Source organism: Triticum dicoccoides, chromosome 5A (genome assembly GCF_002162155.2).
Source record: "Triticum dicoccoides isolate Atlit2015 ecotype Zavitan chromosome 5A, WEW_v2.0, whole genome shotgun sequence".
Lineage (NCBI taxonomy): Eukaryota > Viridiplantae > Streptophyta > Magnoliopsida > Poales > Poaceae > Triticum > Triticum dicoccoides.
In genome coordinates, this window is record NC_041388.1 from 338,006,653 (window position 1) to 338,023,574 (window position 16,922).

Here is a 16,922-nt window from a genome sequence, read left to right on the forward strand (position 1 = left end):
CCCCTCTCCCCTTCACCCTATAAATAGAGGGGGTGAGAGGGCAGCCGCACCTCAGCCCCTGGCACAGCCCGCCCCCTCCTACACCTCCTCCTCCTCAGTAGTGCTTGGCGAAGCCCTGCCGGAGAACCACGAGCTCCACCACCACGCCGTTGTGCTGCCGGAGTTTTCCCTCAACTTCTCCTTTCCCCTTGCTGGATCAAGAAGGAGGAGACGTCACCGGGTTGTACGTGTGTTGAACGCGGATGCGCCGTCCGTTCGACGCTTGGATCGGATCTTCCGCGATTTGAATCGCCGCGAGTACGACTCCACCAAGCGCGTTCTTGTAACGCTTCCGCTTAGCGATCTTCAAGGGTATGAAGATGCACTCCCTCTCTCTTGTTGCTAGCATCTCCTAGATTGATCTTGGTGACACGTAGGAATGTTTTTTGAATTATTACTATGTTCCCCAACAGGCACAACCCACCAGGGTGCGCCTGGGCCTCCAGGCGCGCCTAGGTGGGTTGTGCCCACCTCGGTGGCCTTCGGCACCGCCTCTTCGCTCTACAAATACCCCAATATTCTAGAAACCCTAGGGGAGTTGATGAAATTTTATTCCAGCCGCTGCAAGTTCCAGAACCACGAGATACAATCTAGAGCCCTATTCTGGCGCTCTGCCGGAGGGGAACACGATCACAGAGGGGTTCATCATCCTCATTGGTGCCTCTCCGATGATGCGTGAGTAGTGCAACTCAGACCTATGGGTCCGTAGGCAATAGGTAGATGGAGTATTCTCTCTTTTTGCATCTAAATACAATGGTCTCTTGGAGACCCATTTGATGTAATGACTTTTTGTGGTGTGTTTGTTGGGATTCGATGAATTGTGAGTTCATGATCAGATTTGCCTTGATTTAGTATCCAATCTTGATTGTTGTAGCCTCATATTTCTTCTCCGGTATTTGGGTTTTGTTTGGCCAACTTGATCTATTTATCTTGCAATGTGAAGAGGTGCTTTGTAATGGGTTCGATCCTGCGGTGTCCTTTCCCAGTGACAGAAGGGGCAGCAAGGCACGCATGTATCGTTTCTATTAAGGATAAAAAGATGGGGTCTATTCCTACATGAATAGATCTTGTCTACATCATGTCATCATTCTTATTGCATTACTCCGTTTTTCCATGAACTTAATACACTAGATGAATGTGCTGGATAGCGGTCGATGTGTGGAGTAATAGTAGTAGATGCATGCAGGAGTCGGTCTACTAATCTTGGACGTGATGCCTACATCAATGATCATTGTCTTGGATATCGTCATAATTATTTGCTTTTCTATCAATTGCCCAACAGTAATTTGTCTACCCATTGCATGCTATTTTCTTGAGAGAAGCCACTAGTGAAATCTACGACCCCCGGGTCTATTTTCCTATCATATACTTTCTTATCTATATTGCCAATTTGCCTTTTCTTTTATTTGCTTCTCTTATTTTCAGTTCTATATTATCAAAAACCCAAAAATACCTTTTCCGCATTTTATTTACTTTTATTTGCATCTATCAATCTGCTACAATTTTATCCTATCCTTAAGTCACTTTTTGGCAGCGCTACCCGAAAGGGATTGGCAACCCCTTTAACGCGTTGGGTTGCAAGTAGTAATTATTCATGTGCAGGTACCGTTTACATGGTGTTGTGTGGTTCTCCTACTGGTTCGATAACCTTGGTCTCATCACTAAGGGAAATACCTTACCGTTGATGTGCTGCATCCTCCCTTATTCCTTAGGGAAATACCGACGCATCTCAAGCGATATCACTCCTCGCAAGCACTTACCCCAGATCAGTCGGGAAGCGTAATGCGAGAATCCATTGAGATTTTGTTCAAACCTTGGTTGTCTGAAAGCACGATGGCAGGTATCGTGTATTTCCGTAATCACTCGGGCCAAATTGTGTATTTCACAAACTCGTTTTGCAAAATCTCAACCGATTCGGGGGCTAATGTTGGGGATACACTTAGCAGGTAGGCCCACGAAGGGTCAAAATATATTAAAGCATCGGGTCCACACATCAGGTGGGTCCAGATAAATTTCATAAAGACATACTATCCACTCGGACAAGCAACGTACTATCCACTCGGACAAGCAATGTACCATCCACTCGGATGACAGTCCACCACTCGGCCGTATGACTCACTCGGATATACGAAGACCAACAGGCAGCAAGGAAGTCAAAGCATCATTCTCATAGTGGAGGTTTCGCAGTGAGTTGACATTATGGCATTCATGCCACTACTTTGTAATATAGGAGGTGAGGGGGTGGCGCACTCTATATAAGCCACCCCCACCACTAGACTCAGGGGGTAGGCCCTCATTCTTCTCCTCTAGCTCTAATCCCTCTCCCTCACCACTAGTCTCAGGACTAAGCTTATGCATGGAGATCTGTTCTCCCCTCTCTCTCAAATACACCATGTAACTCTGTGTTCATGACAGACAAAAGGAAGCCTCTCCGGAGCACAAGACATAGGGCTGTTATCTCCACCGTGAGAGGCCCGAACTCGCTAAAACACCGTGTCACCCATATGCATCTCGATAGATCGTGCTCCCTTACACTACCCCATCTCTATTGTCGGAATCCTTCCCACAACACTCGCCTCGCAAGCCGAAGACCGTGAGGTGTGCGGATGCCGGACACAAGCCCTGGCGTTGGAGGCTAGTTCGGGGGCTACTGAGGGAGTCATGGACTAAGGAGTCCCTAGGGCACCGGCCTACTACATATGGGCCAGACTGATGGGCCGCTATGGAGCCCAGCTAGAGTACATATCCATATATAGATACAAGATATCTTCAGAGTCGTGGTGTGCCCTCCAAGTCAAGCTTAGCGTGATCTTTCCTTCATTGTAACCAACCTCGTGTAACCCCCTACCGGTGCCTATATAAACCGAAGGGTTTTAGTCTTTAGGGCTAGAGCTACATTCATCACCCCATCAACCTAGGGTTTAGCTCGCCTGATCTCGAGGTAGATCAACTCTGTAACCATACCATACACATCAAATACAATCAAGCATCACATAGGGGTTTACCTCTTCGAGAGGGCCCAAACCTGGGTAAATACTGTGTTCATCGTCTCTGGTTCCCCATCGATCCTAGATCCACAGCTCGGGACCCCCTACCCGAGATCCGCCGGTTTTGACACCGACACCCTGTATCCCGCGGAAGCGGTTTGCGGGAGGGACATTTCAGCGCGTGTGCGCTCCCCACTTCCACGCCCGCAGCCGCCCGCCACCGCCGCCGCTGTCCCGCCGCCTATGATTCCGGCTATTTCCACTAGCGGAATCGTGCCATCGGGCCGCACTACGCCTGGGTCCACTCGCCGGCGCCCCGGATCCGCCGAGCCAAACCGCCCCGGATCGACCGCCGCCCTAGTCGCCGCCTACCCCGGATCCGTCGAGCCGCCCCGGTATTCGCCGCTCCGGTGAGCCCCTTTTCTTCCCCTTGGAGGTCGACCACTCATCAAACCCCGGTGATGCAAACTCAGATGCGGTTTTTTTGTAGATGGATTTGAGCCCTGCCCAACAATTTTTGCTCGAGGATTCATCCTCGTCCGACGACTCAAACATGGAGTCCATGCTCGAGCGCCACCGACAGCAGACGGTGGTGGCAGTCCTGGCCGTGAAGAAGGTCGAGGACCGAACCTGCAAGAGACGGTGAGGATCGACCGTCGACCGTCTTTGCATCCGTCGCAACCTTATTCTCAGGAACAAGATGTTGATGCAAGACTACTTCGCGAACAATCCTACCTATCCATCGAACCTCTTCCGGAGAAGGTATTGAATGCGCCGATCCCTCTTCGTAAAAATTGTGCAAGCTTGCGAGGCCAATTCTAGGATTTTTACTCAAAGGAGAAACGTCGTGGGCTTGTTGGGTTTTAGAGCATATCAAAAAATCTCCGCATCCATGCGGGTGATTGCTTATTGCGTTCCGTCTGACTGTGCTGACGAGTATCTTTGCATTGGCGAAGATACTACAATTGAGTTAGTGTGTAGGTTCGCCAAAGTGATCATCCGCGTCTTTGGTCCTGTCTATTTTCGTGCACCCAACGAGGAAGACACCAAAAAATTGATGGCAGCAAATGAGAAACGAGGTTGGCCCAGCATGCTAGGAATCATTGACTGCATGCATTGGACTTGGAAAAACTGTCCGAAGGCATGGCACGGGCAGTATTGTGGCAAGTCTCGTGATGCAACAATTGCGCCAGAGGCCGTTGCATCTGAGGATTTATGGATTTGGCATTGTTTTTTGGTATGTTGGGTACTCTCAACAATATCAATGTGTTGCAACGGCCTCATTTGTTTGCTAGACTTGCTAGTGATGATGCTCCTTCTTGCAACTTCACGGTGAATGGGCATGAGTACATAAAAGGGTACTATTTTGCAGATGGTATTTACCCTTCTTGGTGTACATTGTGAAGAGCATCAAAAAGCCCAAGACTAGGAAGCATATTGAATTTGCAAAGGTACAAGAGGCTGTCCGAAAAGATATTGAAAGAGCCTTCGGGGTTTTGCAATCTAGATTTTCCATTGTTCATGGTCCTGCTCGCTTTTGGGACAAGCCGGCCTAGAAGAACATCATGACATGTTGTGTAATTCTTCATAACATGACCGTCGAAGATGAGAGGGACATGAACTTGGAGTTCTTCTATGACAATGTCGGCAGCCGTGTCAAACTAGTTAGAGACCCTAACCGCATACAAGCATTCCTTCAGACATCCCGACAGATTGATGATGCAAACACCCACCATCAGCTTCAGGAGGATTTCATTGAGTACCACTGGCAGAGGCATGGTCAAAGGACTTGACCACCATTGGCAAAGGCCCCCGCCAATTTTACATTCATTTCATTTAATTCATGTGTGATCGGTGTTATAATCGGGACAATTGTTGTATTGAATTATCAGTTTACTTTGATGGTTTGAATAATTATTGTAATTTGGATTCATAATATTCTTTATGTTATTTAAATTCATATTTCTGTGTTACATTTGAGCTATGTGTCAATTTCAGAAAACGTGTTTTGCGGGCTCGCACAGGCTGCGGTGGAACAGACCCCACATAGCGGAACAGTAAAAGAGAATCCGCGAATTGTAAACACGCCATAAGGATAGGCCATATAAGGGGTGTGCTAGAGTTGCTCTCGGGAGCTCCTAGTCAGCGCCTTCAGCACCAACTAGGAGTTTTGGTGCCCACGCAGCTGCGCTCTTGGGCCGGCCCAATACGGTGCGCGCGGAAAAAGGGAAAGAAAAATTACGCTAGAAAATGTATCGAACCTACGACCACATGTTTTGTGCTAGGTTGCACTAACCACTCTACCCCTTGAGCGGGTTTGAACTATTACATATTTTTCATTTTATATTCTTTCCCTTTTCCTTTACCTTCTTTCCTTCTTTCCTTCTTTCCTTTTTCCTTTATTTCATTTTTAGTTTTCTAGTTTTTTATTCTTCCTTATTTGATGATTTTTTTTCATATTCGTGAACTCTCTTCAAATCGCTGAACTTTTTCATTTGTTGATGAACTTTTTTTTTCAAATTTCATAAATATTTAAAAAATCACAAATTCAAAAAGAAGTTGATCAGATTTGGAAAAATTGAAAAAAATCATTGATTTAGAAAAAAAGTTCATCAAATTTGATAAAAGTTCCTCGAATTTGGAAAAAAGTTCATTGAATTTGAAGAAAGTTCATCGAATCAAAAAAAAGTTCATCAAATTTGAGAAAAGTTCATCATAATTGGAAAAAGTTCAATGAATCTGAGAAAAGTTCATCGAATTTGAGTAAAGTTCATCATAATTAGAAAAAGTTCATCGAATACGAAAAAAGTTCATTGATTTTGAGAAAAGTTCAACGGTTTTGAAAAAAATGTTCATCAGAAAAATGATTAATGGATTTTTAAAAACAACAAAAAAATTGAAAAAAAGTTCACTGAATTTGCAAAAGTTCATCTAATTTTAAAATAAGTTCGTCGATTTGATGAAAAAGTTCACGTATGTGCAAGATAGTTTATTGACCCAGGAAGAATAAAATAGAAAAAATAGAAAACAAAAAGGAAAAAGGAGAACGAAAGAAAATGAAAAAAAAGAAGAAGAAACGGAATGGGAAAGATAAGGGGAATGAAAGGTTCAAATTAACCACATCCGAGTAATTGGCTGGGTTGTTGCACCAGTCTGTACTGAAGAGGGAGGTTGCTGTTTCAAATCTCCGCAAGTGCTTTCTTTTTTTGCGGATTAAAAACACAGAAGAAAAAACTCCTATACGGGCCGGCGCAGCGCGGGGCGCTGCAGGCGCCTGTTTTCTTTTTTTGCGGATTAAAAACACAGAAGAAACACAGAAGAAAAAACTCCTATACGGGCCGGCCCAGCGCGGGGCGCTGCAGGCGCCCGTTTGCAAAATACACATTAACGGGCGCCTGCAGCGCCAGATTCGCCGTTGCTCTCAGTCGGTAGCAGGAACGCACGAGTTACCGACGTATGGGCCTATGGCCCAACCGTCTAGCGATCTTGCATTACCATTGTCAAAACGGCCCACGCAATGCTTACAGCCTCGATTCCTCAAAAAAAAAAAGGATTCAACAGGAATCCGATTCCTAGCGAGTTTTTCTTTTTTGACATTCCGATTCCCAGCGAGTTTATAGTATCAGTTTTGCTAAAGCACATTTAGATGTGCCATAAGTATTGCACATCTAAGTTCTATGTCATTGATATTGCGTTGAGATTCGTATGGATATTTTTTCTTTTTCTTTTTTTTCCTCTTTATACTTGATTCACTCACTTAGATATGCAATAATTAAAGCACATCTAGATATGCCCTAGACACACCCAGCTTATAGTATCTCTAAGGATTTATTTGTGTCCGTTTTCCTTTCGACTATGCCGAAGATTTCCTCTCCTCATCTATATATTCGGGCCGGGCGCCGCGTCTTGTTCCACGGTTCCTCCCACCCATAGATCCAAGTTGCACACGCGCCGGGGTTCCGTTCCACTAGGGCTGGGAGCCATCTCGATCGCCTGACATAAAACCTGTAGGACGTGCAGGCGCCTGGCGTGCAAGATGAGCAAGTCCTCCCTTACTCCACCCGGGGTGTCCATGGAGCTGCACGCCGGCAACCGCGAGCGCCTCGTCGCCGCGCTCAGCGCCCACCTCTCCGCCTCCGCCCGCCCTCTCCGTGGCGTCGCCTTTCTCAAGGTTCGTTTCTACGCTTGTTCCGTCGATCTCTCCCTATCGTATCCCTATTGATGTTCCTCCCTTAATCTGGTACATCTACCCTTCTCAACTCTGAATGGCGGCGAGGAGCAGACTCGTTACTGCAGCGACTATGTCGAGCTCTTCAGGTGAACGCGCCTGTCCCCACCTCCCTTTTGCCGTTTCCCGAATGCATAGCAGATTGAATTAATACATAATTGGTATTGTTAAATGTCTCCAGGCAGGAGAGCTACTTCGCTTATCTGTTCGGAGTGCAAGAGCCGGGGTTCTATGGTGCAGTCGTAAGTTCTCTTCTCTCTCATGGCACATCCCGCGTCCATGTACCAATTTTGTTTGCCTTCCACTTCCACGGCATGTAACGCATGCCGTATGTGCTTAATTACTGCTTATATAGATTAGAATCATCTAGCAATTTCTTGAAGGGATTCTCATTGGAAATCAATGTACCAATCCGTGCAAATATGCATAACACACTTGTAATGAATTTTGCGGATAACTTCAACCAAACAAGAAGGATATCTGTAATATATGCGATTAATTTTCTTGGGCTGAACCTCCGTGTGGAGGGATAGCCCAACACTCTTCTATAACTTCTAGTGTTACCACAAGTCATCCTTTATGAGGTGAATTCATGCATGCTTATCTCATGCCATGATTCTAACTTGCCCTTTTATTGTTCATATAGGACATTGCCTCTGGACAATCAATTTTATTTGCTCCAAGGTTGTCACCTGGCCACGCTGTTTGGATGGGTGTAAACACATTACCTTACTTCAAGGTACTTAATTTTCTAGAGACCAAACTGTGCATGTGCCGTTACACTCCGTTTTAAATAATATTTCATTCAATATGTACAGGATAGGTACAAGGTCGATTTTGTGTTCTATGTTGATGAGCTTGCACAGGTTCTCCAAAGTCAATTTAGTGAGCATGGAGAGACGCCCCTTCTCTTTCTCTTATATGGCAAGAATACTGACAGCGGAAATTACTCAAAGCCTGCTAGTTTTGAGGTATGTGATATATAATTAGCCACACTTGCATGAAACGAAATACATGCTTAATTTGTAGTTTTGCCAAACACCATGACTATAAAGCGCAATCATTCGTTTTAATATTGCATTACCATGTTCTTTTGAATCTCAATGCTTAGTTTTATAGTGTTGTCAGGCATTGTCACTGGAAAGCGCAATCTCTCACATTAATAAATACTCCTATTGCATTACTATATGTTCTTTTTGACCTCAACTACATCTTGAAGTAAAAATCCATACTATTTTGTGATATGGTATACATACCTAAGTATAAGGAAGTAAATTTCTTCCACACCTTTTGTCTTTTTTGTTATGTACGTATTTGGGTTACTAACTTACCATGCATTTTCTTTGTCCATGTCAGGGGATAGAGAAATTTGACACTGATTTAAGCACGCTTCATCCTCTCTTAACTGAATGTCGTGTTATAAAATCTGACATGGAGCTTGCCCTCATTCAATATGCTAATGATGTCAGCTCAGAAGCACACATTGAGGTATAAAGAGTTATCAATGCTAATAATTTTTCCACCTTCACTGGTGGTATTATTTTATAGACATCCTATTCGCAGAAATATTCACTATGTATATCTATCATTTAGGTGTTACTACTTCTAACTCACATACTTAATCTTTTTTAGAGTTAAATTAAACACTTCTGATTGTTAACTTGGCATTTTACAAGGTTATGAGGCAGATAAAACCAGGCATGAAGGAGTATCAGTTAGAAAGCATCTTTGTTGGTGCATCTAGGTACAGAGGCTGTCGACATTGCTCCTACACATGTATATGTGCTACTGGAGAGAACAGGCGAGTTTACTTTACATATTAATGTCAAATGTGACGCAAGTAATAAGTAGTTACAAATATGTAGAAATTGTCACTAATTGTTTTACTAATCATTTTCGTGCAACATATATGTAGAAGTTGTCACTTGTGCTAATGTACGCATATCGCAATATCAAATCACCATCCCAGTGCCAATTGTATACGTAGTTTTATGCATTGTTTCTAGATGAAGCTTGGAGAAAATTTTCTTTAAATTCTCTAACACCATGAACTTCTAGTGGTATGAGAAAACATCTTAGTATGGAGTTTTAGTGTCGGAATAAACTACTCACTTTAAATAATTTCAGCAGATCTCTCTTTTCAAGTTCACTTATTTATATTCACAACACTGCCTATTTGTTTATTGAATAGGTGAATAGCTATGGAAAGTTATGTAGGAATGTTTTCTTAGTTAATTCAAAATGATAGGCCCATGCCTATTGTATATGAGTTTGTTCAAGTTGGAATATCTTGTTTGCTATATAACTCTAGTGCTTATCTTACAGTTCCATTCTTCATTATGGACATGCGGGAGCTCCAAATGACCGGGTACACTTTTCTACTCCCTCCATTCCCTTATACAAGGCCACTATCAAAAATACATTTTGCATCAATACAAGGCCACCAACAGTAACCGAGGCAAAAAATAATGATGTTTCCTCCTACTAGCAACTTTTTAATAATTACATGCATGTAGTCATAATGACACTTAGCTATTTCCTTTCCATTCATTCGTTGCATGCTTATGGCGTATTAATGATTCCGGTTAACAAGAAGAAAAGTTGACTTACAAAGCAATCATTAAATTTTATCTTGGTACCTGTAATATGAGTTTGTGGCCATGTATAAGGGAATGGAGGAAGTATGATGCTTATGTCCAACAGCTTACTTTTGGTGTTATTTTGCTTGCTCGATCTTATAAATCGCACTGGCGACCAAATTTAGATTCTGTTTTCCATAGCTCAAAAATCTTAGGAGAATGATTAGTTCTCATAATACTGGCTATTTGGAAAAGGGTATGCTAGCTTTATTTTAGTTTCAGACAGTAGGGTTCACGTACCTTTTTCTTTGTTAACTGATTTTTTTAAGAAAAAATTTGTAAAGTATATAGTTGTTAAGTACCATGAGATCTTGAAATTTGTAAGTTTGAGCAATGTTCATAATTCATGCATATTGGAGAAATGCAAACAGTGATGAGATGATCATAGGTTGGTTGGTATCTCATTTAATTAAACAAATAGCCTATGAGATTCATGAACTAAATGTTGTATCATGTCTGCTACCATCATTAGCGTGTCCGAAGAAAATAATCTCCACTTGAAGCATATGTGTGTCAGCATTAGGTGATAATGTTCACAGTGAGAGTTAGACAATTTTGAACAATTTTGAATGAAACTTGTACAATTGGATTGGTGAAGGACCATAATTTAACTATCTTTAATGTTTTGTTGGACCAATTAATCAAGTAATAAAGGGAAAACTATAATACCAAACATATGAACCATAGTATAGAAATCGAATGAAGGAATAGCTATGGAGGGTCTTGAAGTATTATTGGGTGTTCATGATTTATTTAGGGGGACGTGGAAAAAATGAGTGGCTAGATAAGGGGGTGTCCTGAAGCCTATGCTCTACAACAGGTTTACATGCTTTAATATCTGTGCTAGACAACCAACTTATGACACCAAAATTTCTCTTTTATGTTTCTTCAAAATAAAACAACATATGAACCTCAAACTTTGAAAGACACCAAAACATTCTAGCTAGAATGTGGGAAAAAACTTTCAGATTTTTTGGTCATACATAAATATACGAAATGAGATTTTTTTTATTAAAATATACTTTTTAATATTTGTGATGCACGAAAAATTCCGAAAGCTTTTTTCCCACATTCTAGTATGAATGTTTTGTTGAGCTGCCAAGTTTGAAGTTCACATGTTGTTCCATATGGGAGAAACAAAAAAGACAAAAGTACTTGCATGAATCGCGATCCAAAAATTAGTGGCTAGATAAGGGGGTGTCCTGACGGAAAATGCTATCGGAGGCCGAGCTCCAGTGAGCTCGTTTTCATTTTTTATTTTTCTGGAGCACGAAAAATTCCAAATTTATTTTTTGAACACACATGCACATGTATACTATGTATATGCAAAATTTCACAGTATTATACGTTTACATGTGGCCTACAGGAAAAAGACAAATACACATTTTTTAATGGGCCTTTTATTTTTGTTATTGGGCCAGAAATTTGTTATTTTTGTACAGCCTACAAATCACAACATTTTTCGACGAAATTTAACACGTTCTTGCGGAATACATATAAGTTTTCATGATATTTTTTTAGATTTTTTTGGAACTTTTAAATACACTTTTTGATTTTTTCAAAATACCGAGCTCACTGGAGCTCGGCCTCCAAAAATCCGCACTCGGTGTCCTGAAGCCTATGCTCTATAACATGTTTACCTTATTCAGGGGAGGAGTACGCAGTTTCCCCTTTTCTCATACTTACTTATCTACTACATTTTCAGACGTTGAATGATGGAGACATGGCTCTAATGGACATGGGAGCTGAATACAATTTCTATGGTTCTGACATCACATGTTCATACCCCGTAAGTCGTTTGGAATATTCATACCGCTATTTTGATACTCTTTTCCAATATCAATATCAGCTTTTGTAATTTATTGTTAAAAGTGTTATTTACACCGTACCCTCGGGTTCTTTATTTTTCAGTTCAGTCCAATGATATGTTAGGATTATTTTTTATTCAACAAGGACTGACATCGAGTCATAGCTGATGTAATTATTGCATCTGGACTGGAACTAATAACCTCGATATAAACTGTCGCAGTCTTCTGTTTATCACATCTTAATATAGTGTTTGTCTTGTAATGCTATATCTGAATGAGTTTATGTCTTTTTAGATAAATGGAAAATTCAACAGAAACCAGACAGTGATATACAATGTAAGTACCCGGTGGTTAACATATCCATTTAGCTTTTTTAATTCTTTATTGATACAAGACTGACTGTGTTTTACAGGCTGTCCTTAAGGCTCATAATGATGTGATATCACATATGCAGCCTGGAGTAAAATGGATCGATATGCACAAGTAAGAATTCTCTGTCCTCACATATAGAACCATGCAATTTTTAATCATCCCTGATGTTTTTTTTCTGTTGTCAAATGTGGTTTATGAGAAATGATTGTGCTTTAATGTAGTACAATTTACAATCTGCATACAATCATTAAGTGTGCTTGGTCTAAAGATTATTTATTATTGTATCTGAGTGGTCAAATTGGGTTCGAGAGAAATACTTGGAAGTAATTTTTCAGCTCTTTTGGCCTAATGTGTCAATCTGTTTAACTATAACCAAATCACACTTGTGTCTCCCTCTGATTGTCTATCATTGTCTTTAATTGTTTAAGCATCATTTGAACTTTTTTGCAGGCTGGCAGAGCAGACAATACTCGAGTCCCTAAAGAAAGAAAATATTATTCATGGGTGCGTGTGGGATCTAATTATTTGTCCTTATTGAACTTATATATGATAATATGTCAAGCTTGTTGTTGATTTATCTGTTTCCCATAATCATTTATTTCAGTGATATTGCTGCAATGATGAACCGAAGGTTGGGTGCTGTTTTCATGCCTCATGGTCTTGGGCATTTACTTGGAATTGACACCCATGATCCTGGAGGCTACCCCGAGGTTAGATTCCGACTTTATCATGCATTCATTTTAATCATTTCATATACTTACCTCCTTTCAACTTAGACTAATGCTTGTTTCTCTACCTTAGGGCTTAGAGAGGCCAAAGGAGCCAGGATTGAGATCCTTGCGGACCATCAGAGAACTTAAAGAAGGCATGGTAAGTAATTACCTTTTATGATAAATTTATTCAAATTTAGTAGCACGCAGTGCTCTTTCATTTTATGCACACTTGTTTGAGAAGTTACTGGGATGCCATGTTACTCGGTAATTCATGAACTCTTGTGTTAATATATTATCTTTTCCACAGACTACATCATGATGTATAGGTAAATTGTTGGTGCTTAGTTTTGTGTGTTTCCCTGTCTATGGAATTCTCACTTTGGAAAGTATTCCCTTTTGTGTCCTTGTCGATTATTAATAGGCAAACTACTTTTTGAAAACATTGTGCATAAGCGCCCTGAGAACCTTTCCGCTTGTAGTCTTTCTACTTGTCTTATAACAAAACATTTGAGCTCCTGTGGTATGTATTGCAGGTTATTACGGTCGAGCCCGGCTGTTATTTCATCGACACTTTACTGAGGCATGCCAGGGATGACCCAATTTCCTCAAAGTTTTTCAACTGGGAGAAGATAGAAATTTACAAAAGCTCTGGTGGTGTTCGCGTTGAAAGTAATATGGTATGTATTGGTTGCGCTTTTCTGATACATGACAATACAACCCAAGAAATGCATTACACCATAATGATTTATTTACTGTTGGTGCACTCCTACTTATAATGGCTAACTTATAGTACGTAGAAAATAAATCAAATACATTATATTATATCTGTTTCAAGTTGTTTGGCAGCATCGCCTCTCTTTGTTTTCCTTATTATTTTTAATCTTTTTTAGCTGTGTGTATTCTCGAAGTCTCGACTTGGTCTTGATATTGTGTCGTTGCAGAGGCAGGGTGTAATTGGTGATCTTGATATTGATATATTACCCTTTGTCGAAAAAATTAGTTATGTTAATATTAACTATCGAAAGACGTAGGCTGTGAGAAACACAAGATGGATGAAATATGCATTGATAGACCTTGGGAGTCGAACATCAGTCAGGGGAAGTGTGAATCTTGAATAATCTTTGTCCTGGACTTTCTTTTGGTATAGAAAGGGGAGTTCTGTTGAGTGTTCCCCATTAGAAAACCAAGGCAGTGAGGCTCTTTGGGCATGGTGTTAACTACTTCCTCAGGTTCCATGATACTACCTCTGTCCCATGTAGTGCCAAAAGCGTTCTTATATTATGGGACGGAGGGAGTAGTTGTTTTTCTCAACACAATCTCTAAAATAACTTTGACCACTATGTTCTATTGTAATTTGATGCTAAAAACCACAAAAAAGTATCCAGTTTGGAACATCGGAAGTACATTTTGATACAAATTTACGTGTGAATTGTAGATATCGTGTCGATGTATTCTTCAATAGACTGGTAGCAATTTTTTTGAAAGTTTGACTTCCCATATGCCCAAAATAACAACTTTTAGGGAAACAGAGGGATTAGTTTTACAATGAGTAATAGCTTCATGTCCACAACCGTACTCACTGTAACGATTAGTGTGAATACGAACTTACGAATTTGCTTAGAGCCACATAGCATGTATTACTTGATCCTAATACATCTACGTAACTATATGGGACATTGTGGCTAGTACCATTACCATATACCCATATTCCGAAATTTGCAGAACTCTTCAAATTGTAAGTTGGCCGGTTTTTCTTGGAAGTTGATCATGAGCCAGGGTTACCCTGGCTATTGCAAGTTTCCATCAACTTTACATCTTCGTTTTTGTTCTTAGTGAACCTCATGGAGCTTGATAAGCATATTTTGTTGAGTACCAAAAACTTCTAATCTAATGCAGATTTTCTCTTTCTCAAGTAGTACAAGTTATAGGAGCCAAGCTCAACATTCGCTTCTGTAGCATCCATATTGCATTTACCTTTACCATTTGTTGTTCATTTCCACACTAATAATGCAGTATATCATTGCAGTATGTGACGGCACAAGGATGCAAGAACCTGACTAACTGCCCCCGAGAGATCAGGGAAATTGAAGCGGTAATGGCTGGCGCGCCTTGGCATTCACGTGACACCCTTTCCAGTACAGAGAATGCCTCCCCAAAGCACTTCAATTTGCCATGCCCTTGAGAGAAAAAAAACATAAAGTAGTAATTTTCTGAAATATAGGATACCTTGATAAACAGCAAGCCTCTCACAAGCTGTTGATTTGGTTTGAGTATGATTATAAGTGGCATCTCATATGTCCACTTATAGACGCAGTGATGTCAGTCACTTGTAGGGTCTCCACTCCACTATGTGAACTAAAAGGTTCAAGGTCCTTGCAGTTAGTTCAACCATCTCTGTTCTGAACCAGCAACTGTATTGACAAAAATTAAGTGAATGATCATGCAACAATTTTTTTTGTATCATCATAAGTATAAGCCCGTATAGTTAATTATTCCTGCAAAAAAGAAAGTTCTTATGCAGGGTTTGTTGCACAAAGTTTATAACTTATGAATCTTGATGGATTTTTTTACGTGAACAATTCTCAAGTTTCTACATGTTTGTTTAGTGACTTTTTCCTCATATAAGTCTCATATATTCGACCTTTTGAGAGAATTTTGCACAAGTGCCCTATCTTAAATGTTTCTGGCCCCACTCCGATGGGCTACCATCTGTTTTTGTTGATAAGATTAGAAGTTGTCTTATCCGCCCACAACCGAGTGGGAGTTACCAATCTCGTCACCCTCGCCTTCCCTGTCACCGATGTCCTCACTGTCCTTTGCCGTTGTGCTACCGCAGTCATCTCTCCCTAATAATAAACCACACATTGCTTATGGTTGTTCTTTACGCCTTTTTACAAAACAGCCCCTATAGTTTTGGATATTGAACCCGCAATACATAAATCAACCTGAACCAGTACATGGGACATAAAAGAAGAAAAGTAGAGTAAAGTCTATTTTAAACCCCAAAGTTGTAGAGCTCGTCTAAAATAAACCCTCACCTCAAAATCCAAGTTTGTACCTTGTACTTATGATCCCGGTCTGATCCCGACCCTGAACCACCGGGAAACATTCCATCCCACCCAGGATCAGAATCTAGTCTCACTTACATCCTGACCCCACGTGTCAATCCATCCACTATCCCCAGTGCCTCTCTCTCTCTCCTGAAATCAGCCGTGTCTGTGCCGCGTTGCCGTACGCGCTGTGCGCCGTCGTGCACGGCTGCAGTCCACGCCAGGACCCAGGCCGCGCGCCAGTAGTACGCCCCATGCCGAGGAGTCTGCGCCTCTGCGGTCTCATCGTGAGTGGAGGAGAGAAGATGATGAAATGGTGGCCGCACATCGGTGCTCCCCTGGCCGTGCTGTTCATGGGGTAGCACCGCATCGAGTAGCTTGACGTGGTGTGTGCGTGCTGTTGGAATTTTGCTAGTAGGCCTTTGGCCCAAAGCCCAACTAAAATTCTGAAATTCTCTTGGCCCATTCATGCACACATGTGAGTGAAGTGAGTGAGGCTAAAGTTTAGTCCCACCCCGGAAGTTGAGAGAGAGTTGCACTTCTTTATAAGGTGAGCTCTTCTACCACTTGTATGAGCATGAGAAGAGGAGACCTACACGCGCGCTCCTCCTCCTCGCTCGCCACGCCACGCCTCGCCTCGTCACGACGCGCCGAGGACAGAGCTATGCACGTTGTCTATATTTTTGCTGCATGGGAAAATTAATGAGTCATTAATTAATAATTAACGGACGCGTTAATTACTGAGGTGGCGCACGAGAGCAGTCTACTGGTTTCAGACCATGGGCTGGTATGATGCCATCAAGGGCAAGCCTGAGGGCGATCTTAATCCAGCACAGCTGGAAGCTTTTGAGAAGATCGATACCCTCTTTAAAGACGCTCTTCTGAGTGTTCTTGATGACTCCATTGTGAATTCGTATATGTTGTTTGACAACGGCAAGGACATGTGAGCTGCGCTCGAGGCCAAGTTTGGTGCCTCGGACACCGACAGCGAGTTGTACGTCATGGAGCAATTCTATGACTACAAGATGACTGATGAGCGCCCTGTTGTACAGCAGGCTTATGAGATACAGTCGCTCGCAAAAAAAC

General features: G+C 41.7%; 1 protein-coding gene across 1 annotated transcript; it reads left to right on the top strand.

Moving 5' to 3' along the window:
• Window positions 1–6,965: 6,965 nt before the first annotated feature.
• LOC119297299 (xaa-Pro dipeptidase-like) lies at window positions 6,966–15,235 on the top strand. Its single transcript, XM_037575145.1, has 16 exons — window positions 6,966–7,197; window positions 7,309–7,343; window positions 7,436–7,496; window positions 7,901–7,993; window positions 8,073–8,225; window positions 8,611–8,742; window positions 8,931–9,055; window positions 9,580–9,622; window positions 11,599–11,682; window positions 11,996–12,037; window positions 12,114–12,184; window positions 12,524–12,577; window positions 12,678–12,783; window positions 12,875–12,943; window positions 13,320–13,463; window positions 14,813–15,235. Exons 1-16 carry the CDS (start codon window positions 7,063–7,065, stop codon window positions 14,966–14,968), a joined length of 1,503 nt encoding a protein of 500 aa, XP_037431042.1. The 5' UTR covers window positions 6,966–7,062; the 3' UTR covers window positions 14,969–15,235.
• The last annotated feature ends 1,687 nt before the right edge of the window (window positions 15,236–16,922 follow it).